This window comes from Kwoniella botswanensis, chromosome 1, assembly GCF_036426115.1.
Source record: "Kwoniella botswanensis chromosome 1, complete sequence".
Lineage (NCBI taxonomy): Eukaryota > Fungi > Basidiomycota > Tremellomycetes > Tremellales > Cryptococcaceae > Kwoniella > Kwoniella botswanensis.
The window spans coordinates 12,221,613-12,245,185 of record NC_088599.1 but is presented as its reverse complement, the minus strand read 5'-3'; the positions used below and the strand labels follow the sequence as shown (position 1 = coordinate 12,245,185).

At 44.9% G+C, this 23,573-nt stretch overlaps 11 protein-coding genes across 11 annotated transcripts; 5 read left to right on the top strand and 6 right to left on the bottom strand.

Moving 5' to 3' along the window:
• Nucleotides 1-119: 119 nt before the first annotated feature.
• On the top strand, nt 120-1,607 carry L199_004617 (succinate dehydrogenase [ubiquinone] iron-sulfur subunit, mitochondrial; the record flags this gene model as incomplete). Its single annotated transcript, XM_064890342.1, has 8 exons — nt 120-287; nt 417-503; nt 627-795; nt 871-913; nt 983-1,130; nt 1,206-1,280; nt 1,362-1,436; nt 1,530-1,607. The coding sequence occupies 8 exons, from the start codon at nt 120-122 to the stop codon at nt 1,605-1,607; spliced, it is 843 nt and encodes a 280-aa protein (XP_064746414.1).
• A 408-nt stretch (nt 1,608-2,015) lies between these two features.
• L199_004616 (malate dehydrogenase, NAD-dependent) lies at nt 2,016-3,754 on the top strand (the record flags this gene model as incomplete). Its single annotated transcript, XM_064890341.1, has 8 exons — nt 2,016-2,266; nt 2,465-2,536; nt 2,604-2,619; nt 2,690-2,841; nt 2,972-3,183; nt 3,260-3,313; nt 3,396-3,609; nt 3,706-3,754. The coding sequence occupies 8 exons, from the start codon at nt 2,016-2,018 to the stop codon at nt 3,752-3,754; spliced, it is 1,020 nt and encodes a 339-aa protein (XP_064746413.1).
• Nucleotides 3,755-4,826: 1,072 nt separating this feature from the next.
• Nucleotides 4,827-5,706, top strand: L199_004615 (uncharacterized protein; the record flags this gene model as incomplete). Its single annotated transcript, XM_064890340.1, has 3 exons — nt 4,827-4,997; nt 5,150-5,524; nt 5,599-5,706. 3 exons carry the CDS (start codon nt 4,827-4,829, stop codon nt 5,704-5,706), a joined length of 654 nt encoding a protein of 217 aa, XP_064746412.1.
• Nucleotides 5,707-9,180: 3,474 nt separating this feature from the next.
• L199_004614 (uncharacterized protein) lies at nt 9,181-11,112 on the bottom strand (the record flags this gene model as incomplete). Its single annotated transcript, XM_064890339.1, has 2 exons — nt 9,181-11,008; nt 11,087-11,112. 2 exons carry the CDS (start codon nt 11,110-11,112, stop codon nt 9,181-9,183), a joined length of 1,854 nt encoding a protein of 617 aa, XP_064746411.1.
• A 449-nt stretch (nt 11,113-11,561) lies between these two features.
• L199_004613 (uncharacterized protein) lies at nt 11,562-12,705 on the bottom strand (the record flags this gene model as incomplete). Its single annotated transcript, XM_064890338.1, has 2 exons — nt 11,562-11,576; nt 11,773-12,705. 2 exons carry the CDS (start codon nt 12,703-12,705, stop codon nt 11,562-11,564), a joined length of 948 nt encoding a protein of 315 aa, XP_064746410.1.
• A 647-nt stretch (nt 12,706-13,352) lies between these two features.
• On the top strand, nt 13,353-15,365 carry L199_004612 (uncharacterized protein; the record flags this gene model as incomplete). Its single annotated transcript, XM_064890337.1, has 8 exons — nt 13,353-13,559; nt 13,632-13,787; nt 13,853-14,001; nt 14,121-14,183; nt 14,296-14,405; nt 14,545-14,771; nt 14,896-15,089; nt 15,221-15,365. 8 exons carry the CDS (start codon nt 13,353-13,355, stop codon nt 15,363-15,365), a joined length of 1,251 nt encoding a protein of 416 aa, XP_064746409.1.
• A 456-nt stretch (nt 15,366-15,821) lies between these two features.
• L199_004611 (uncharacterized protein) lies at nt 15,822-17,550 on the bottom strand (the record flags this gene model as incomplete). The annotated part of the gene is made up of 2 exons (XM_064890336.1): nt 15,822-17,089; nt 17,169-17,550. The coding sequence occupies 2 exons, from the start codon at nt 17,548-17,550 to the stop codon at nt 15,822-15,824; spliced, it is 1,650 nt and encodes a 549-aa protein (XP_064746408.1).
• A 563-nt stretch (nt 17,551-18,113) lies between these two features.
• On the bottom strand, nt 18,114-19,798 carry L199_004610 (uncharacterized protein; the record flags this gene model as incomplete). Its single annotated transcript, XM_064890335.1, has 2 exons — nt 18,114-18,452; nt 18,659-19,798. 2 exons carry the CDS (start codon nt 19,796-19,798, stop codon nt 18,114-18,116), a joined length of 1,479 nt encoding a protein of 492 aa, XP_064746407.1.
• Nucleotides 19,799-20,190: 392 nt separating this feature from the next.
• L199_004609 (uncharacterized protein) lies at nt 20,191-20,820 on the top strand (the record flags this gene model as incomplete). The annotated part of the gene is made up of 4 exons (XM_064890334.1): nt 20,191-20,313; nt 20,382-20,409; nt 20,488-20,611; nt 20,694-20,820. 4 exons carry the CDS (start codon nt 20,191-20,193, stop codon nt 20,818-20,820), a joined length of 402 nt encoding a protein of 133 aa, XP_064746406.1.
• A 126-nt stretch (nt 20,821-20,946) lies between these two features.
• On the bottom strand, nt 20,947-22,444 carry L199_004608 (uncharacterized protein; the record flags this gene model as incomplete). Its single annotated transcript, XM_064890333.1, has 3 exons — nt 20,947-21,086; nt 21,158-21,429; nt 21,528-22,444. 3 exons carry the CDS (start codon nt 22,442-22,444, stop codon nt 20,947-20,949), a joined length of 1,329 nt encoding a protein of 442 aa, XP_064746405.1.
• A 345-nt stretch (nt 22,445-22,789) lies between these two features.
• Nucleotides 22,790-23,335, bottom strand: L199_004607 (uncharacterized protein; the record flags this gene model as incomplete). Its single annotated transcript, XM_064890332.1, has 4 exons — nt 22,790-22,831; nt 22,955-23,094; nt 23,189-23,236; nt 23,296-23,335. 4 exons carry the CDS (start codon nt 23,333-23,335, stop codon nt 22,790-22,792), a joined length of 270 nt encoding a protein of 89 aa, XP_064746404.1.
• Between the last annotated feature and the right edge of the window lie 238 nt (nt 23,336-23,573).

Genomic DNA, 23,573 nt, shown 5'->3' with positions numbered 1-23,573 from the left:
GCATTAGTCAGTCAGACAGTCAGTCCTATACCTCGACTTTGACCTGCAACCAATTACGATCTTAACGTTCCTCAGCTCTACTCACCACTCATCGCCATCGCCATCGCCTGTCATAGAAAATGTTCAAACCATCCACCGCATCTTCTGCTCTTCGAGCTATCCCCTCATCATCTAGGGCATCCGTATCGATCGGAGCTAGATCTTTCCATGCCAGTTCAAGAGCTTCTTTGGCCACTCCTTCTGAGACTAAACCTGCTCAGACTAAGGAATTCAAAATTTACCGATGGGTGAGTTGTCCCTTCAAAAGAGGCGAAGCGAGGTGTCGATCGCAAAGTAGCTCCCTTGATTCGTGACTTTGAGAGATACTTGGAGCGGGAGCTGACTGTATGGTTTACTTGTTGGTTGATGACATATAGAACCCCGACACACCATCTGAGAAACCAAAATTACAATCTTACAAAGTCGATTTGTCACAATGTGGTCCAATGATGTTGGATGCTCTGGTGAGTTGTCACGTTTCTCTTGCAACAATCTCCGTCCCGTACATATGTATATAGATGCATAGCATCATTACCTTTTGCAGGACAAGAAGCAATTACTGACCGATAGTTACTCTCTTACTATAGATCAAAATCAAGAACGAGCTCGACCCCACACTTACATTCAGACGATCATGCCGAGAAGGTATTTGTGGATCATGCGCTATGAACATCGATGGTGTAAACACATTAGCTTGTCTATGTAGGATCGACAAGGATGTTAACAAACCTTCGAAAGTTTACCCATTACCTCATAGTGAGTTGGACCTTCCACATTGGCTATGAGACTTTTGACGTGGAACACGGCTGATATGATCTCTCTGCTACTTAGTGTATATCGTCAAAGATCTTGTTCCCGATCTTACACTCTTCTAGTGAGTTGCGTCGTTCATTCTGATATCATGTGAATCATGGCTCATGTCGTTTTTCCTTATCGCCCACAGCAAACAATACAAATCGATCGAGCCTTTCCTCAAGAACGACAACCCACCTGCTCAAGGTGAATTCTTACAAACTCAAGAAGATCGAAAGAAACTTGATGGCATGTACGAATGTATTCTGTGTGCATGTTGTTCGACCTCTTGTCCATCTGTAAGTGACCTGTCACATAGTTACAAAAATTGGTCAAGTAGACGTACAAGCTGATTCTCGATTCTCTCAACGTAGTACTGGTGGAACCAAGATCAATATTTGGGTCCGGCTGTTTTGATGCAAGCTTACCGATGGATGGCCGATTCCAGAGTTAGTAACCTTTTGAGCTACCAAAGGATCCCATTTGTCCGTTCGAATCGTAGCTGATCATTCTCTGTTGTGATACTATAGGACTCATACGGTGCTGAGAGAAAGGAAAAGATGCAAAACACCATGTCATTATACCGATGTCACACCATTTTCAACGTGAGTGTTCCCTATCTGAGTCATCGCATGGCACTGTAGGATCTTGCGATTGTCTAGGTACTCATGCTGACTATCTCGATACATACTACATAGTGTTCCCGAACATGTCCTAAGGGTCTTAACCCAGCTTTAGCCATTGCCAAAATGAAGCTCGAGATGGCTACTGAATAAAGTGTCTAGGCAACAAGGTAGTTTGGTGATGTAGCTTTATCGCATTACAGTGATAGTCAGGGTCTTTCTTCTTCTTCCTTCGTGATCTTCAAATTGGATAAGATCTGTTTGTACTCGTATGCATATGAGATGATAATCATTGGATGATGAGTCTGAACATATGAGAGGAGATACATATGTAATGGTACAGTGGTCCTACTGTATGATGGATGCCACGGCCGCGGTGAATTCCGGTAATACGTGTTACCCATCAGGTCCGAATGAACCGATGGATGTTTCCCCACTACACTCGTCACCTTACTACCGTAGCATCGTTTTCCATCGTTCATCATTCATCATTCATCTCTCTTTACCTTCTATCTCTTCTCAAAAAAGCCAAAAAAGCCAGACACACCATCACCATTCACGATGTTCTCCCGACAAGTCGCTCGATCTTCTTCTGCCCTCGCTAGAGGGTTCGCTTCTTCCGCCAGATCTAACAGGAAGGTAGCTGTTCTCGGTGCTGCTGGTGGTATTGGTCAACCCATGTCATTACTTCTCAAGACCGACCCTCTCGTTACCGGACTTTCGCTTTACGATATCAGAGGTGCTCCAGGTGTGGCTGCTGATATCTCTCATGTCAACACTCACTCCGAGGTTAAAGGTTACGAGAAGGATGAGTGAGTGTGATTGGTTTTTCTCGCTGTCTGACACCGAGTTGGGGATAGGCAGGAAATCAGAATACACTCTTACACTGTGATCTCATCGGAATCCGAAGTACTATACTGTGCTTTGCGATGTGCAATCTGATAAACCACAATGCTAGAGAATTAGACAAAAAATAATAGAGGCTGACCCTTGTGTATTCTAACCCACAGCATCAAAGCTGCCCTTACTGGTGCTGAGGTGGTTATCATCCCTGCTGGTGTACCCCGAAAACCCGGTATGACGTGAGTTCAGTCTCCTCCCTCTTAATCGTGTCTTGTATTGATGCATGTTTGTGTCATTGTATCTCAGCCGAGACGATCTTTTCGTAAGTCTACATGATTCAGATCAAGCACAAAGCCCCATTGAGCTTGAGCTGATCTTCGTAATCTATACAGAACACCAACGCTTCCATCGTCAGAGATCTCGCCGAAGCTTGTGCCGAATACTGCCCCAAGGCTTACATCGGTATCATCTCCAACCCTGTCAACTCTACTGTACCTATCTTCGCTGAGGTCTACAAGAAGAAGGGTGTCTTTGACCCTAAGAGGTGGGTTTGATGTTTCTTTTCGTGTTTGAGACATATCAGTTGTACTGATGATCTCAATAATGTCTTTCTTCTCCGTCTCGTCCTCGCTACATCTGAATATCGAATCCTGCCCTTCGCCTTAATCTCGCAGACTCTTCGGTGTCACCACCCTCGACGTCGTTCGATCCTCCCGATTCCTCGGTGAGATCAAAGGTGCCGACCCCAAGGACATCAAGGTCACCGTCGTAGGTGGTCACTCCGGTGCTACCATCGTTCCTATCCTCTCTCAAACCGCTCAAGGTAAAGATGTCTCTGGTGAGACTTACAAGAACTTGGTTCACCGAATCCAATTCGGTGGTGATGGTGAGTTAGCCGGCCAATCCCCCTATACAGCTAGATAGCTTCGGAAGCTGATGACTGTGTTCTTGCCCCTATTCAGAGGTCGTAAAGGCTAAGGCTGGTACTGGATCCGCCACCCTTTCTATGGGTTTCGGTGAGTATCATTCCATTTCAATCCACTCTCTTGTAGCAATGAATGGGAGTATCGGTATTGATGAGTATGTGTGATACAACAGCCGGTGCTCGATTCACCAACTCCCTTATCCGAGCTCTTAACGGTGAATCCGGTGTTGTCGAACCCACTTTCGTCAAATCCCCATTGTACGAATCTGAAGGTGTCGAATACTTCGCTTCAAACGTCGAACTCGGTCCCGAAGGTGTCAAGAAGATCAACCCTGTTGGTGAATTGACTGCTGAAGAACAAGAATTGCTCAAGGCTTGTCTCCCTGAGTGAGTGATCGTTTCGTTTCTACGCAAAACATCCGATAGTGATTCGGAACGAAGTTATGAGACATGGATGCTGAGTCTGTATTTCATCGCTCGCAGCCTCGCCAAGAACATCAAGAAGGGTGTCGAGTTCGTTAACAAGGCTTAAGCTTCAGATTTGATATAAGATAGAACTTATTGGGGATATCTTGGTATATAAATGAGGAACAACCATGCATTGATGCTTGTTGAACTTTGCTCTTACTCTTTTTGGAAACGCAATGAATCGGTGGTGTAAATACACTGCATTAATAATCAAAGTCACGAATACCTATGATCATCGAGGTAGTCAGATTACCAATCTTGCTGAAACAGTTGATCGTGATATCACGGCGAGAGGGGAACCGGGAACGGGGAACGCGGGATGCGAAATCTGATCGTTGATCTCATGACTCTGAGAAGGCCAATGCTCCTTTGCTCCTCTTTGATTGTATATACACAGCCACGATCGACATTGATTCTTGAGCCGAAAGAGAGGCGGAATTTTCAATGGCAGCGGTCTTTCATTCCGAGTGCGAATGGTATTCAGGTGCAAATGCCAACTGAAATTTCCTCATCTCCGTTCAAATAACCCAAGTTGCATTAACAGGACTGCCTCAAAGCTATGCATCACCTCGTCTCGGATATGCATACTGCCTACCGCCAGTCAGGCGCCACACTGTTTCTTCACATTCTAATTCTGTCCGATTAGATGCTCATGCCAAGATGAACAGCAAGAAGTGAAATCCGAAAAGGTCCGTTCATATCCCTAATCCAGGGTACCTGTTGTGTGATTTCGAGGCACGACGCACGGACGCGTTGTGATCCTTTGGGTTTTACGCGGTGAAAGTGGACAGACTGGGCGGGTGAACAGGGCGCGTCTCGTTATTGTTTATTGTTGTTGGGTTGTTTTGATTTTGATTTTGGCTGATCCGAGCAGTAGGAACGACTGAGATGATGGGATGGATGCTGATGCAATACCTTGGAGCAGATCCACTCGTTGACTCGTTGAGGCTGTGTTTTCATTTTCACCTTTGATTCATATAATCTTCTCACATCCACTCATATAACCTTTGTTCTATTCCATCTTCAATTCGAATTCCGATACTGTCCTTCTTTATCAACAGTATACTACATATATATCATATAACTGAATAATAACATTCTCATACGTTCTTTCAACAACACCAATAGCAATAACAATGTACAAGCTCACCCTCGCTGCTCTTTCTGCTCTCGCCCTCACTGGAGCTATCACCATTGAATCTCCCGATAGAGATACCGAATGGCAATCTGGTACTTCCTCGCAAACTATCTCTTGGAAAGCTGTTTCCACCGATCCTGATAGTTTTGTCGTTCAGCTTGTTAACCAGGTGAGTTGGGTGTACGACAATTATATCAGCTTGGCCAGTTACTCGCATGATTGGTTTGTCAATCACGTCTGACATTTAGCGACAACACATGATCTGTTGCTTGATTACTCATCTGTACTAAATCGCTGACATGTTGCTTCCATGCTACGTAGGCAGGATACCTATCCGACTCACCCGTCACCCTCATCTCAGACCAAGCTACCGGATCAGCCGACATCGTCAACACCGCTACAGTCACTTACCCAAACGGTAACTGGCCAGAGGGTGTTGCTTTCCAAATCAACTTTGTCACTTCCGAGAAGAGCAATGCAGCTATTTTAGCTCAATCAAATCAATTTAACATCACTTCCGGTGGTTCATCATCATCATCATCATCATCGTCTTCTTCTGCTTCTTCGTCCAGCTCAAGCTCCAGCACTGCTACATCTACTAGTACTGGAACAAGTCCTACTACTCTCACTCAAACTTCATCGGCTGTCACGGTGACTAGTACGGATGCTTCTACTACTGGAAATATCCCTAACTCTGTGAGTATTGTACCATCACCTCCCCTGTCCTTGTGATCATGGATCAGTTCAGCTGACTATTTATGAACTATTAGTCCAACTCTACCACCACTTCTGCCAACTCCGGTGCTTCCCCAGCTAAATCTACGGGACTCTTCGCGACTCTCGTCGGAGTAGTAGGTCTCGCTGCTCTTTTCGCCTAAACTCCAGACACTAGACACTAGAACCCTTATGGCTCAGCTAGATAGATACCTTGATGGGCATCTATCTTGCTTGACGGCTACGTAAAACGGACAATCATTATTTTCTTTGGTTTGATCAACGCTTTGAAATGCTCGTTTAGGTTTATTCATACGTTTATATGATTAATGCTTTATGCAATGCTATGGGCATGGCTATGGACATTTGGTTCATTCCATCATGGTTTGTGAAAAGTAAGAATACACCGGTCAAGTGAATATACGTCTCATATCAGGGTCGCGCCACGTGAGAATTTGGGCTCAATCGTAGTCTGCCAATCTGCTATTCGCGGAACTGGTGATGTTACTGGAACTGTTGCTCATCGCTATCAGACGCATCTTCTTCATCAACATCTTGTCTCTCCTCTTCTCTTCTTCGGCCTTTGAGACCGCCCAAACGAGGACATTTCCAGACAAAACGCGAGTTAGTCCAGCGACTTGCCAATTAACATAGAAGGAGCGAAACAGAACACGCACTCTTTAGGGGAATACTGTCGAAAGACATACCCTCACGCAAGACGGAATATAAGATCAACCCAAACTTATCACCACATTGCAGCACCGATGTCGGCGAGCAACGAGGGAGAAGTACCGCACCATACTATATCCGTCACTAGAACATTTCAGGCTCCGGACAGCCACCATCTGAAAATTGTGTCATTCGTCGACCACTTAGAACGCATCACGGAACATTATGAAAATGAACCTGATGCTATTCGTGTGGGTATCGTTGATCGATGTAAGCAATTATGCATCGCCATCAAGAAGTATGAAGATTGTAAATCAATAAAAGAGCCTTCATCAACGTAAGAAGGGACATTGATGACGGAAATGTTGGCGTGATGACGGAGGTCTCGAAGCGAGAGATGGTAGAAACAGCCAAAGAGTGCCTGGACAGCTTATCTCCTGACAAACCTCATACCCAACACCGGATCTAGTTCGTTGGTAGCTATATTTTCCTCCCATATCTCTAGCTGCTTTCCTTTACCTTCATTCTCTACCTCCTCAGTGGACCTCCTTTTGTTGACGATAATTGTGCGGTCAATTAGTTGCCAAATGTATACTTTTGTATTTCTTACCTAAGCGGGGATTCATTGTACCGCCGAGTAAACCACATGTCTGTGATCTCATACATGCGTTCTACCCCTATATCAATATAGCTACATGCCCCCACTTGTGGTTGACAGTGATGATGTTATGAGGCACTGTCGCCAGTCTGACAAGTGGCTACAGTTCAAGTATACCGCAGAAAACATCGCCGGGGTGCTTGTATAGGTTTGCCGGTGCGGAAAGCTATATCATACACAACTACTGCTACGCAGCCACATCAATAGTAGGCAGTGCGCGTATCATCGCGGACCAAGCACCGAGCCGGGGTCGAATAACCGAGATAAGGAGGAGGATGTCGAAGCAGGTGGGGAACTACGTAAACAAATTCGTGGGACGGCTTCGGATGTGGACATCGGGTTCAGGATATCGCGTTTTGTGAGGAATCAGGATAGATTAGTACAGCATATATACAGAATTTCAATCAAAGGAAGTCGGCAGTGGGACGCTGTAGTGTACCTGTGATGAATGTCAGAGCTTATCGGAATGAGGCGATACTATTCCATAGTGTTGGACTGTCTGGACTGTAATGCAGAATCTCCAATATTGCACGATCTAACGGCAGTAGAGTACCTACCGGAGATGAGAATGAAAGGGAACTGGATGATGCTTAGGACCTTGTGGATCATGATTGAGACGAGGTAGCTCACCGGTTTTAGTTGTTGAGGGTGAAGGACCGGAGAAAAATGAGCCCGATTGAATCGGTGATATGATCTTCTAATATCGGACTTAAGCACCTTGTTCTATCGCTTGCCACATTTGCGAGTGTCTATACTCATGCCATCTCAGGGTTCTGCCACGTGAGCATTTGGACTCAATCGTAGTCGTGCCAATCTGCTAACTATCGGTTGCTACTGCTGTTCCCACCGCTCCTGTCACTGTCACTGTTGCTCGTCGCTATCAAAAGTATCTTCATCATCATCATCTGAACTCTCCTCTTCCCTTCTTTAGCCTTCAACATCACCCAAAAGAGGACACTTCCAGTATGGCCAAGTCTAAGAACCACACAGCTCACAACCAAAATAAAAAAGGTGAGTTCGGAAAATGACCATTTTCATGCGATTTCCTAGACATTCTCTCTAGATTTTTGAGCTATTTGGCTAATTTTCGATATAACAACGTGTTTTATAGCCCACAAGAATGGTATCAAGAGGCAACAGACTGTAAAGTACAAGTCGCTCAAAGGTGTTGATCCTAAGGTTAGTTCTTGATCTTGATTTGGAGGATTGGAGGATATTGGGTCTTGGGTCTTGGAAGCATGATCAGAGTACGAGGGACAACAGTGACAAGATGGGATTGGGACGGGGACGAAGGACGAGGATGGAGGACGAGGATGAAGATGAGCACTCGGATTGGAGGAGGTGGACGTAATTGTGGGAATACATTGGATGGTTGTCTTGGGGTTAGAGAATCCTCTCGGAGGGATCATCACAGGTTGAAGAAGCTTCAGGTTCCTTGGTCAAACTGTCATTCTCATTCGGTTGAAAGACATGATATGATCGTGACCAGAAGGGAAAGAGAGAACGGCACTCAAGGTGGTACCAGCTACGGTATTCCGACAAAGATCTGAGAGAGGTTTCATGCGGTCGGGACTTGAAGGAACGAGTGTTGTGTCGTGGTATATTGGAATAATGCTGACCTCGTCTCCTTGTTTCTCCATAAACAGTTCAGAAGAAACGCCCGATTCGCCGCTCAAGGTTCCGCCAAAGCTATCCGAGAAGCCAAAGCCTCTGCATAAATTCCAAGAAGAATGATTTGTTAGAAGTCTTCAGGTCTGATCAGATATCCGGGATCTATATAAGAGATGGATGGGATGATGTATGAACATACTGCATGATACCACAAGGACACCGTTCAATCGATGATGTCTGTTTGCAGAATGTCACCGGGCTCAGAGAGTGGATGTGGTTATAGGGGATCGTAAGCGGACTGATCCATTCTAACAAATCATACTCAAACCGTCGACAACCAATACTCTATTGTCAACTCAGCATTGCTTCGTGATAATCAATCTCATGTCGATTTGATCTGATCAATGAACAAAGCCGTCACAAGTCTATATCCAAAAACCAACTGAGAATTATACTTTGCAAGTAAGCTTTTAACCTCGAATATATAAGTCAGTCATTACTTCTCGACATCTATCCAAACATCGAACGTGAACGGCTCCTACTGACAACTGATCACATGTCGATACGACATCGTTTCTAACACGCATGCTTTGTCAGTAGCATCTTCGCAAGTCCCTACTTCACTTGCTTGTAAGAAAGTCGCAACGTCGCAAAGAGAAAAGTGTACATGCTACATATAACAATCCTATCGGATGATCGTTCACACTTTCGTAGTCGTAGTCGTAGTCGATTCGACCAGATTACCCAATTTCCCCTTCACTCTCACATACCCTCTCCAGTACTTATTCCAATCCTCACCTTGACCCAATTCATCTTCTCCCTTTTTCTCTACCCCACTCTCCAACACGTTGAGCGCCATGGCCCTCTCGAAACATTCTGAAGCTTGCTCCAACCTGTTGATCTTCTCTTCTGGACTTGACGGTAGAGATCTCTCTAAGAATACTCCACGGGTATAACTCGCTTCTGCTCCTGTCAAGAGTGCATCTCGACGAAGTAATTTCGCTGGACCGACTAAAGAAGATGATGTGGCTATAGGTATGGTAGGTAGGGATGATATGACTTGTTCGGATATCTCTGAAGACTCAGTAACGAGTTCGAGCGGTTTCGGAGATGTCGATTTGGTATTTTGAGCGTGGAGGATAGAGGCTTGATATAGCTTCAGTAATGCCACTCTTTGTTGTAGCCATGTAGTATGAAGAGCCGAGTCGGGTGACGAGGCAGTAGCTGGGGATATGGTAGGTGGTATGAGGGAAAGGGCTTGGGATTGAAGAGAGGAAGCTGAATTGAGTGAAGAGGTAGTAGCCAAGTGAGCGGAAGCTGACGCCAGGAGTGAGATGGATGCTCGAAGGATCGCAGGTGAAAGATCAGGTGATTGTACATCTGTCGATATTGATGTTGACGTAGAAGTTGATTCTTTAGGTGTCTTTGACTGTCCTCCAAATCCGAACCAACTTCGACCCTCCTTCTTAACCTCTTTCACAACTTCACTCATTTTTGTATTACCTTTATCCATCTGTATACCAGCTTTTCCCAGACCCCATGACCACCATTCCAATGCATTACCCGAATTACCCGTCCTAGCTGATAGATCACCAATCTTACCTGCCAACCTCATTATCCTAGGTTGGTTATGCAGATGTTGCTCGTCCTGCGCATGATTCATAGAATTCAATACCTGTTGATATAGGTCTTTGGCATGTAAAAGTGAATCGGGTGTATTGATCCTTTCTAATATTCCTGCTTTTAACAATAATAGGTCCAATACTGCAGGGTCCCCCTGTGGAACTCCATGGGTATTTTCATGATCTTTAGGGGGAAGGTTTGATATTGTTGAAGAGCTACTGAGATTTGGAGGAAATACCAACCCTCTTTTACGAGCTTCGTTTATAGCTAGATTTATGAATTCTTCTGCTAATTCGTATCCCCTATCTACGGTTTGTCTACCCTCCGTTGAAGATGATGTGTTACCGATCATACCTTTTACAGCTACGTAATCTGGATGAAATGATGAACCCGAAGAACTATTTCGACTGGATAACGTTGAAGATGCTGAACCTCCCGCACCCCATTCTTGACATATCCAAGCCCCCCTCAACGCATGTCTGGCTTTCTGACCTAATCTAGGATCTGTACCTCCTTTTAGACCGCCGGTCCATCCTACGTTCTCACCTATCCATCCATATGGATCATCGAACCCGTCTCGAGACGGTGCGGCAAGAGCTACCTTCTCGACGTATAAATGTAATCCCTCGAACCCAGCCAGTGAGACTCCACCTAGCGTGAGAATACCATAGAGGATATAGCGGATCACTCGGGAGATGTAAGAGAAAGCGTAGACTGTCGAGTCGGAGTATTCGGTATCGGACGGATAGCCTGGAGGGGATGATGGTCCCCGTCGTATCATTTGGGAGTACAGTCGTATTTGGGGATGTGATAGGGTAGAGGTGTTGGCAGAGGGTGTGAGCCGAGGGAGGAGGGATGGACGTATTGATGAAGCGACGGTAATGGACCGTCGAGATAGCAATGATCTATGGTTGTGATCGATTCATCAGTTAGACCTGTTAGGCATGTATGTAAGGAGGTTCAGTGTCTACTGTAGCACTCACTGTAGTACCTTCCTGTTCGTCCTCATATTGCTCAAGACTTGTAGATTGTTTGCCTTTTCTTACCTAAATCAAGTGGACTGGACGGTTACACGAAAGCTCAAAATCCCCATTCACAAGATGGACGATGACGGTTACGCTTGGGTGATTCGTGGCACGTGGCAACGGATATCCAAGTTAACCTAACCTTGCATATGCAACTCATTATGGTCGAACTAGCCTCAGAGCACGGAACATGAGCGCTGCGCGCAACCTTCGCCCCAATAGCGCCTGATATCTCTGGTTGGAACCGTGGATAGCGGACAGACAGCAAAAGTGCATTTGTGAGCAAAAAGTGTACTACGATATTGTTTACTCTGCGGTATTTTTGTCGGTCGACTTGGATTTCGCTTTAGGTTCTCTCATTCCCGTTGACGCAAACACTGTTCTGAAGGATGGGATGTACCAAGCACACATCGATCACTCAAGAAGAATCGTACTAAGGCTCATCATACTGATCCAAACATTGGGAAGAGTTTACAGGCTCCACGTCCAGGAATACACTGATACTTGCAGGAAAAACACCATATTGCATCAGAACAGTGCAGGGTACCTGAACATCATACCGATCCCTATGTTCTTCAAAGCATACGTATGGTACACGAGCTTGTTGGAGGGATGAATGTTCAGCTTTGAATCTCTTGTATAACAGATCGTCCTTGCGCTTTGTTATCCTTGTAGATGGTTGACTCTGGTCTGAGGAAGTGTGATCGATTATTGTTACTGAACTTGACGAAACTCCACAGTTTCATCGGCCTTTGGGCCTGTACCCGTACGCGTATCGACTGTCCTGTGGAAGCGAATGTCAAGGTTAATCGACAACTCCATTGACCCATATACAGCTCTTTAGCAGTCGTTCCAGGGAGTCCTTTATCTCCTCGGATCTCCTTGAAAGTCTTACCCCGCCTCGTAGGGGTTGACCACACATTGGGCGCTGTTTTCGGGGTTAACGTAGCCCAGTGAGACGACGATGGCCCATCGGCGCAGAAACTAGCTGCATTGGAAGCCCTAAAAGCTTCAAGCGTTGCCCCCATAACTTTGCGGCCGGTTTTGATGATGTTCTCCATTTTCGGGGAGAGAAACGCCTTCTTCCTTGTCTTTCTAGGTTGGTCGGAAGTGGACGTAGATCCAGATGGTCTGCCAAGTCTTCTTCTTTCAGAAGGGGGTGTCTGACTTGACGACGCGGAGGTATTACCTGATCTCTGCAAGTAGGGGTGATACCGATCGCGAAACTGCTCATGGTGGTTGGATTGGTCACCGGTACTTGGACTTGGGTGAGCCAATATGTCTTGCTCATTTGAAATTTGTGGATAAGACCATCCCATCATGGAGTTAGCGGAGCCAGCTTCACCTTGTGAGGAAGCAAAATCCCCCTGATCTCCATACGAGCTGGGGTATCCAGCTTCGGAGCCAGGTCCACCGATCAAGACATTGGGCCTGCCTTGAGATGGATACATGCTAGGCCAGGTTTGATGATACGCAGGATATTGTGGTTGTTCCCACGCAGGTGAGTCGTAATTATGGCCGGCGAATCTCACATCCGTTGATGGCTGCAAGTAAGTTTGTTGTGTTACAGCTTCCATATTTGTTCCAAATGTATCGGTGTCTTCCATCCTTGAGCGTACTCATTGGACTCATCGACATCTTCCCTAGAGGATCTTTGGTGATGGCTGGGATGGTCCATCCTGCTACAATATATTTACTCGTACGTAGTGGAAGTGTGCAAGTAATTGATGAGCAGAGGTAAGATGATGAGAGGTGAATCACCCTGAGGCTTGTTTGTAATAAGCCATTCTCCTCGGAGTTGCGTGAGAAGGCCTTACGCATCTGCTTCTCCTCACAGTGGACAGATTATTGTTTCACATGAGGGGGTCGGTACAGTGGGTTCATCGCCACGAGGTAACATTGAAAAGACACCCTTCCTCAATCTGCTCAAATACCAATCGTGCTTGTCTCTGCTCATGCATCAAGCATCATCCAAGTGCTCCCTCTCCTCCGGGCCTGCGCAAGACTGACAGCAGCATACATAGCTTAGCGTTTTCATTACGATGTCTCATTACGAGAATGAGGGTGCCTTGCTACACGTGTGGGGTCTCCGAAAATTGTTCGCATTTGGGATGCACAAAGGAACAACAACCATATAACTTAGTCAAGAGATATCACATTGGCAGTGATAAAAACTACACGCATCACACAGCAACGATACCTCCAAGCTGCATGGAACAACAAAATGAGTGGATCACAAGTTGAAGAAGCTGAAGATCTCGTGGAAGCCCTGGCGAAAGAAGTAGACGGAACGAGAATCAACATCCCTTCTGAAGTTGATGTTGAGGGCGATAGTTCGGATGAGGGTGAGGCGGCGGTTGATGGAGAAGGAGGATGTGGAGGTGAGAAGAGCAAGAAGAAGAAAAAGAAGAAGAAGAAATCTAAATCCAAGGTGAGATACTCTCTCAGCGATGAGCCCCATATCTCCGAAGGTAGCTGATTGAGGTTGAGTGATGGTTTTTAGAAGACCCCGGTGATCAAACCTAATCAAGGTAAAATACCAGAAGAGATACCTCCCCCACCACCTGAATCGCCCGAAGACACTTCGAAATGGGACAAAGAGATAGTAAAGGGTACGAAAACCTATAACCTGCCTGCATGGGGCTTACTGGATGATAGAGTAAGCTACGTTTGATGATGTACGATGTCATAGGATGATGTTTAGCTGATGGAGATGGTTGACAGGCAAGACCGATATTGAACATTTTCCGTACTCCGAGCTGTAAGATGATAGAGTTGATTACACCCAGATTGAGGTTGAGACAGTGTGAGGTTGGGGATTTGACGGGAGTGAGGAGGATAAAGATGGAACCTGTTGTTCAGAAAACGCAACTGTGAGCTACCTTCTATCTTCTGTTTTCTATCTTATATCTACCGTGTTCTCAATTTCGCAAGTTCTTGGATGGTGTCTATGAAAACCAGCGAACTGATTACGTTGGAATGGTGGTTATAGGTATGGATCACCTTCCATTAGTGATATCAAAGATTCATTCCTGAATAGGTACATACGATCTAGGTGAGTTACACTGCGTCTAAGGCGGAAAGGTAACATCACGAGGTTGTCCAAGCTGATGATGATCCTTTTGTAGTATACCGAGAGTATCGAATGTACCTAACTCAAAAGGAAGAGACGAATACATCTTCGCCATAACGGCTTTGAACCCCTCGCAACTCAAAGTGCAGGATCCGGGGCATGTGAGGATAAGTAATAGGATATCTAATGCAGAGGGGTATTTAGGTGAGTAAATCAAATAATCCAACAGACAGTGCACTACCCCTTATGTATCCCGAATATGATTACCTCTTCGAGATCTCATACCATATACTCAGCTTGAGTTTTAAGCTAATGAGCGATAATCCCTTCACATCACCTTCAGGCAATATCGCCCTGTCTTTGACCTATCCACCATCTACACCTTCCTTCTTTCCTACGAAGGGCAAGATCTACACCCAACCCACCTTTGAACAAACACATAACGCGAAAGTAGAAGGTAAATTGTTTTACGAGATACATCCCCAGCTTTGGGGTCAGGGTATAATGTCAGAAGCGTTCGAGGAGGTATTAAGATTTGGGATGGAAGAAATAGGATGTGATAGTATCGCAGTGAGTCAACTTATCCTCTTCCCACGATTGAATTACTCGCTACTTTCCAGTAATACCATTTACATCCACTTCGATTATGTACCATGCACTATGGGCTGAAGCTGATAGTCATCCTCACATTCAGTCCGATCCAACCACAGGAAACGAAGCCTCTATTCATCTCTGTACGAAGAACGGTCTGACCTTTTCTCACACCACAAACAATATGTATAATAAACCGCAGTTGTTCCATCGAATAACAAAGGAAGAATGGTGGAAGAGGAATAGACCGGATAAGGGGGTCCAAGATAGATGGGGTGGGAAAGAAGTCTGTAGGTGGTAAGTTGTTGTTTTTTGTTTATCTTTTTGACAATACGGGTGGAATCAAATGGAATATCTCTTTCAACGAATTGAGCATTACTGTCATTCCAATGGGTTGACTGATTGATGCGATTTTGACTTCCACTTAGGTGTATGAACTTCCGTCTGGCTCCGCCAACGATGCAGTGCAAGTATTGTGAATGGGCTAAATACTGTTCGAGGGAGTGCCAGAAGGCTGATTGGGTGAGGAATGGCGGACATCAATCTGAATGTGACTCCAAAGAGGCATCGTAGCTTTGACGAAGTCGATCAAGCAATCTAATATCACGACAGAAAGAACAAATATCGGTGAGAGAGGTAAATGGGACAGTTACAGATAGGAGATATCGGTGCTTTAGGGTTATCAAGCATATGAAGGACGTTGTAGTGAATAGATTATATAGATATGCATTGGTACCGATTTGCAGGCTCGGACGATTGACTTTTTCACACATCATCGGTGATGGAGTAACACACACCAAACACAACCAGATCATTCTCAATCACCCGCCAAAGTGTATTAACTGGACATTTAATTTTCATAACGTCTCGTTTCGTTCTATAATACTATTCGAATCAGATTTCATTTCTATGACAAGCCCAAACACCCGTACATTGCCGATCTCTACCTCAGTCTAATTTCGCAATGATATCTCTCTATTCATCCCGAACCCACCAAAATCAGCAACGCCCAAACCATCAACACAGGATTCAATCACTTACAAGTAAAGGTGCCACCTGTTTTCTTGTACTTTTCGTATTGCCCTGCTTCCAAACCACAACCTTATCATTCCATTTCTCCCATACACTAAGTTCAGAAGTCTTATCATCTTTATTCCATTTTTTCAAATCTAATATATCTCCACTAGACTCCAAACCAACTTTCAATTCTTCCACCACCCTCTTTGCAACTTCTTCGCCACGCAGTGTACTTCCCGTGCGGACGATTAGAGCAAGTTCTCTTCGATGTTTACCCTGAGAGTTCGAGAAAGTAGTCAAAACTCCTTCAATATCTAGATCTTTCTCCGACATATATAATTCTACCTCTTCCAAGAAACTCTCAAATCCATTAGGTTCCTTGTCCAACCAAACTTTGAGACCTAAGGGGACAGTGGATAATCCGACTTTCAGAGTGGGATAGGAGCTTGAAGAAGTAGGTAAGAGATATTCTTTATAATCCCTCAACAAGAGTTGAGGAGTGGTGAGCGAAGAGACATCAGATTTTGTGGTTTGTAAATTCTCTGTTAGACTCGTCAAATCTTGAGGCATGTTCGAACCATCTTGGGAAAATTCCACTATATTACCATTTTGTCCATTTGATTGTGAGGGCGCAGGGTTGTTGTTAGAGTATAAGGTAGATAAGGGATATAGGAATTGAGAAGAAGTGTAATCTACCGGAGTAGCTTTACGATTCAGTTTAAGCCCACTCGTATCTATCAATATCGCTTCTAACAGCAATGTAGCTAATTCACTTGGGATAGGTGATCCTTTTATACCTGCTGGTCCAGATATACTAGCTTTCCAACGATCTTGGAAATGCTTCGTCACTAATGATGCACAACTTCCAGTTGGGACGGTGATTTCCCTTACTTCCGCATTGGGATGAGAATGTTCATCATCGTGATGATCAATTATCGATTCGACCGAATCTTCCCCTACGTTACCGTTGGTGATAGGCCCAGGTGATTGGGTGGCAGTGTCGGTATTAGATGAAGAAGGTATAAAAAGCGGTAAGAGCTTGTTGTGATCTACCAGTCCAAATTTCACGCCCTTAGAGGAAAGTTCGTTTGTAGGGATGGATAATTGTTCAGGATGGAGTAATGAGTCGAGAGGAACGGAAGAGAGTTTGAGAGCGAGGAGGTTCTCGGGTCGGAGGGTCATGAGGTTTGAGGGTGTGAGGATTAAGGGGATGGATCGTTTGGCGTCGAGTGAGGAGGATAAGTAAGAGTATGATATAGATGATGCAATCGAGTCGAGGTCTACGAGTGGACACCGTGACCATATCAGTCAGTTAAAATTCATAAAACTCATCCATATATTCGCATAAATCGTGCTCACCTCCCGCTTCATTCCCCATGACCACCGTCCATCCTTTGGCATTACCTTTCTTCAAGTCATCTAAGAAACTCTCTTTCTGACTTCTCAGAAAGCCCGCTAATCTCCCTTCCTGAATGGTATTACCATTTACAGCATCAGCTTCAGCTTGAGCCATGATCCCTTTCAATCCAGTGCTATACGGTCTATTCAGATAATTTGATGAGGGTGGTTGACAAGACAGTTTTCTATGAGCAGTGAGAGATATTCGTTCGATTGAGAATGGTAAACAAATCCTCATAGATTCGTTGAGGTATGCCAATACACCGAAAAGGATACAGAGAGGGGGTATAAAAGAGAGCGATATTAGCAGACAGAACAACCTTGAGTTTCTCGGTATTCGCATGCGTGTGGCTTGATGGTGATCCGGGGTGGGATACGAAAGGCAGTGCGTTGATGCGTATGCTCAAGCCTGTATAGTATAGGTTTCAAATCCAATTTGGCATTAATGTTTAAGAAACGTTTGATGTACTGTACTCATACTCCAAATTTGTTGACAACTCAACAATCAGTGGATTAGTGGTAACAATTACGTCACATTTGATTTAGCAAGCTGATAAGCCCAAAGGTGAAGAATGCCGTTTTCACCGAAAGGCCGTCCGTCAGATACAAAACAGCATCACCATAGCTTTGGATCACTATATATGTATATACTATGCAATGCATGAGCTTCTTGTGATTGAGACCATGTCGCGTGGGGTCGAGACCGAGAAGGTCCTAACACGAATCCATCAGATGTAATTCACACACACGCAGAGAATATTCTATCCTTTTCTTTCCTGTGTCCGTATGATGTGATAATGCAATGTACATGAGAATAATGATCTTCAATTCTATTTGGACCTGTATTCCTATCCTCTCCCGCTTTTCCCAGATCCTATCCAGACTGCGTAGTCGTATTCGTGTTATCTATTTGACCCTCTCCACTACCTTCTTCGTCAACCCAATCAAAGCTTCCCTCGCCCCCGATTCAGGTAACAGTTCAATCAATTCCCTAGCTGATCCAGCGAACGTCCTAGCCAGCTCCACCGTCCTCTCCAAACCATCCGATTTATTCACTATCTCCCTCGCTATCTCCACATCTCCGGGTTCACTGAATTTACGCAGTATCAAAGGACCCATCTCTGGGTATTTCTCCCATGCGAATAGTGCTGGGGCTGTCGCCAGACCTAGACGAAGATCTGCTCCAAGAGAGGGTTTGCCGAGTGATGGATCGGGAGGAAGGAAGTCGAGGGCATCGTCGATCAACTAGAAGGAGACAAGGATGATCAGCCATAAGTCCAGTAGCTCAAAGATTTGTGAGGAAGAGATGGCATATCGATGGAGGTGACACGACAAGGTAAAGGACAGCGACAGTGATGATATATGTCAAAATGGAAGGATACATGAATCATTCAAATCCTGAATTTTGAATTGAGGTATCGCCGATGATTGAAAGGGATCAGAACACTCACCTGAAAGGCAATGCCCAGATTCCTTCCATAACCGTAAGCGACATCCTTTACCCATTCACCATCTTTACTCAACCCACTTCCATCTGAATCCCCACATCCACCCAAGATCACAGCGGCTCTAGCAGACTTAGCCATCAGACTAGCCGTCTTGAGGTATGTCTTCCTCATATAATCCTCGAATCCTTTGGGTGTGGGTTTCTGTTCAGGTTCCGAAGTAGCTTTCAATTGCATAACTTCCCCCTCTACCAAATTCGCTATTACCGTAGCTAACAATTCTACCACCTCCCTACTTCCTAATCTGGCCAGGGCTATTGATGCTCTACCAAGTAAGAAATCACCAGATAATATCGACAACTTATTACCGAATGTTGATGGTGCACTTGGTTCTCCTCTGCGTAATGGTGAATTATCTATGACGTCGTCGTGAAGTAATGAAGCTACATGAATCATTTCTGTTATGCTGGCTAATCTCCGCTGTGTAGGTAATATCATTGGTTGATCATTTTGCTGTAGGGCCATATCGAATTCCGATATATTCAATGGAGGTTGTGGTATAGATGTAGTAGATGATCCAATGTTTGCTATCTGAAATGGACTAGCAAACACCTGACTATTTGAACTTGATTCCTGTCCGTTAACTTCAGGATTCCAATCGTTTAATACACCCCCCTGGGAAGTGAGTGAATCATCTATACTTCTCCGACTCTGACTTTCCAACTTCATTCTCTCCCATCCCTTCCCACCTAATCCGTTGGTCGCCTGCGATATTAGCAATACTAACAGTGGACGTAGATGTTTACCCTCAGCTTGAAAATAGTATTTGGCAACTGTATCCAAAGCTGAATTTGAGGATCCCAACATTCGAAATAATGAGGATTTCAAATTACCGATTTCAGCGTTGATCACTGATAATGGATCGTCCAGGGATGTAGCTGTCGAAGAGGAAGATGCTGAAGATGAAGGAGGGGGAGTGAGGACGGAGTGTGCTGATTCGGTAGCTGCTGCCCATGCTGATTGAGTCTTGGGTGAGGTGGATGGTGAGAGATGTGTGCGGGATGTTACGAGTGAACGACGTGGTTTAGGTAAAGGGAAGGAGGAACGAGAGGATCGGGGCAGCGAACGAGCGCTGCGCGATAGCATTGTGAAAGAATCCGAGGGACAGTCGGACAGTAGAGGAGGAGGTAGAGCGTCAGGAGGAGCGATAAGGAGATATGTAGTCTGCGCAGGTGTGATATCTGATCTGATCTAGATGGATGCCTCGAAAAAGTTGAAAAAAGTCAAAAACCGGGTGACGAACGGCCATCCACACAGACACACACCAAACCGCTGACTTCCGATAGGACATATGGGAGCGGAGGTATCACTATCACCAACACAACACAGGGGAGAGATGATGTGGCAATTCCAACCTACAGCTTCATCACTGGTATCTCCTCCACCTCGCTGTCCACCTGAACCCATGTTGATGGACAATTCGAAAGCGTTTCTATACTACCTTTCAGAGCGGATGGAGGAATATATCATCGAGAACAATGGTGACTAAAGATCAGTCAGACTCATCTTCAGGAGAAGCATCCCCAGTGAGAAGCCCCGAATTTAAAAATGGGAGTGAACAACCGGGGTTCTTCGGTATGCTCATCAAGTCGGTATTTGAGGTGAGTCATTCATGCGCTTATTTTTCGTTGAAAATCTGTGAGTTGACACTGAGGTATCGCTCGCTTAGCCTGGTGCGAATGCAGCTGTCGTTATGGGTATGTCTCAGCTGTTGCAATGTTGTTTTGTTTCGTCGCGGAGAAGATCGTTAAGCTGATTTTTTCATGATGGAACAGCCATGAACCTATGTTTCTTCTTCCTCTTACTCACTTTATTCGGTCTGGCGGTATTGACACAGTGGAATAAACATGTATTGTTATTATTGGGTGTGACCGCATTACTATGGGGCTCAATGATGTGGTGCGTCATCTATCGAACCAACTTAAGTTTTTATGATTCGGATGAGGATAAACAGCTGATCCTCATTGTCAACAACTCGTAGGTTTGTATTGGAATTGACGAAAGTGCAAAATCGTCCCGATAACATGCCTCCGCCTACACTCGATCTGATTCCTACCATGTCACCTGGACAAAGCGAGATTGATAAGGAAAAGAAGAAAGATCGATAATATTGTACTATACAAAATTGAGATGTAATGCATATTCATGGCTAAAATTTACAAAAGGTTCCACCTCTTCTGATATTCAAGAGCTCTTAACTCTTTTCGGTATGTACTATATATAAGTAGGTTTCATTATTGACCGACTATATCCGGCCAACTTCCCCAAGGACCAGGTTGATCTCCCGCCAATCTCAATTCCACATTCTCACAAGCTGGACCACCGAAGAATCCCGTATTCCTCCATTGTTTCAGTTGTTGTACGGGGAATGGACCTGTATTGTGTGAATATATGAGATCAGTGACAATGTATGACATGGCGAGGGCACTGTTTCTGATAGCTCACCAAACACCTCCCTCTCCACCGGTCTTTGAGCTTCCGGCAAATTCCTCACATAAGCCATAGAGAATCTATACTGAAATTGCCTTGTATCTACAGGTGTAGCCGGTATAGCATTTGGACGAGACGAAGATCCGTTCGTCGATGAAGCTTCAGCCGGTAACATACGCTGTATACTCTCCCGAGACATCGAGTATACTTCGAGATGACCTATCGTAGTGAGCTGAGAGACGATGTTGGACAGGTTTGTGAATGGGTTGGAAGTGTGTGTTGGGTCGCTGCGAGGGGTTCAAACAACAGTCATTATACATGGCCCACTGGAACGACATGGATAAGTCTCAAGGGTTGTTAGACGCATGGTGTTAAGACAACTCACCTCTGTTCTTGCTCAATGGCCATCAACTTCTTCCTCTCTTTCTGCTTCTCTGCCCAGCTCATTTTCTTCTTTTTCGCTGGATCCTCTTTATTATACTCTTTACCTAATCTCTGTAAAGCTTCTAAAACAGTTTCCCCTCTTTCTAACAATCCCACCGCTTCTCTTAACAACTCTCTTTCCTTTATTTTATTCTCTTTTGAATTTTCTTTCTCTTCTCTCTCCTTTTCCAACCTCTCTCTTTCCCTATGGGCTCTTCTAGCTTTCTTTATTTCCTCTTTATTCAAGTTGGTCAACCATGAATCATGTTTATCATTTTCATCTTTTTCATTCTCCATATAAGCTTCGCCATCAGCTGTAAATCGACCTTCGGTCATCTCGCTCTTCATGTTAAATGGAGTAATCTCAGATCCCATATCGCCATCTAATCCAGTTTTAGCATTCTTGCGTAATTCTTCATCTTCGGAATCACTATCCCCTTCACCCTCTTCATCGATTCTACGGGGAGGTTGATCAAATTCCTGTCCTTCAATTTCATTCAGATCCATAAATTCCTTCTCTTTCCCTTTGCCTTTATCGGCAGGTTTGGCTTTTTCGTCGCCATCATCAGCAAACATATCTACATCATCATCTTCTTCATCTTTTTCTGCACCTGGTCTACGAGAAGGTACCACCCCTTCTTCATCATTGGACGAATCTGATCCATAACCTTCTGTGTCTTTTAGAGAACGCTTCGCACGCTGTTTGTCTCGTGCTGCTCCTTGGGGTAAATCTTCTTCTAACAAGTCGTCATCGTCGTTGGCTGATAGGGAGCCAGAACCTGCTGGTGAAGCTCCAGCAGCGGAGGAAGAGGGTCGGTCGTCGAAGCGCGTTCGTTTGGGGACGGCGGATGAGGAACCGGCGGATCGCTTGACTGGCATTTTGCGAGTGTTACTTGAGGTGGAGCTGTAGTAGGAGCAGATGGGAGTTTGTGCAAGGGATCTGTCGTACTCGTTACAGGGTATAATATAGTCGATGTAGCAGAAGAGGTGTAGTGACTTAATCATGTAACTCAAAGTAAGAGGGGAGTGCACTGTAAATGCTAACATGAACTCTCTGACTTCGAACTTGACATCTTAAGATGTCACTTTCTCGAAGGTGGCAATAGCATACCCACGTGGCATCACTCTCAGACGATAAGTTGTTACCACCAGGACAAAGGTGCAACAGAAGGCTAAAGAGATACAAGATATACATGCTGACGTTGAATAGGTGATTAGGGATATCTACAGTTGTACTCCACGGGGATATCGTCGATGCACTGCCATCTATGATTACACAGATAGGATGTTAGCAGGACGATCAATCTCTCCATGAAAATCGAAATGAGGTTTTTGCTGGCTTATTGTGCAAGTTCATACCACCTCGCACGTTGAGGATTGATCACTCACTTGTAGCCCACAGAACACCACGAATCCACCATATATGATAGCAGCGACATAACACATCTTAGCTACGTGATCGGGGTTCTCGGGATCTTTAGTCGAGCCTGTCAATCCTTCAACATGTTTGCTGAAGAATGATCCTAGGGCTATGTCAAATGCACGTCCAATCAGCTGGTGTCCAGTACATCATATTACAATATCATCCTTTTCCTGCCTGCAATCACAGAGTCAACGACGTACTGAGTAATATCACAATACCCAATATGGAAAAGATGGTACAGCAACTGGCTGCAACAATCAATCAAGTCAGCTCAGCTTGATGACATAAAGTTCGACCATAAACTCACCTAGACCTGCTCCTACTACTGGCTTGATGTTCACTGGCATCTTTATCTGCTTGTTCCCGTGTAGATGTAGTTGAAGGGAACGACAGACACTCTTACCATCGTCTTGATCATGTCAAACCACTGAATTCAGCATCAGATGTACGGTTGTTTCGGTGCCCCGCAGTCGGTCATTAATTTTCCATGTTTTATTTGTTTTTATCCCATATCGCAAAAGTTGACTTGCTTCGAAGATTTCAGTTGTCCACCTCAATCTGGTACTACAGTACATGCGAATATCT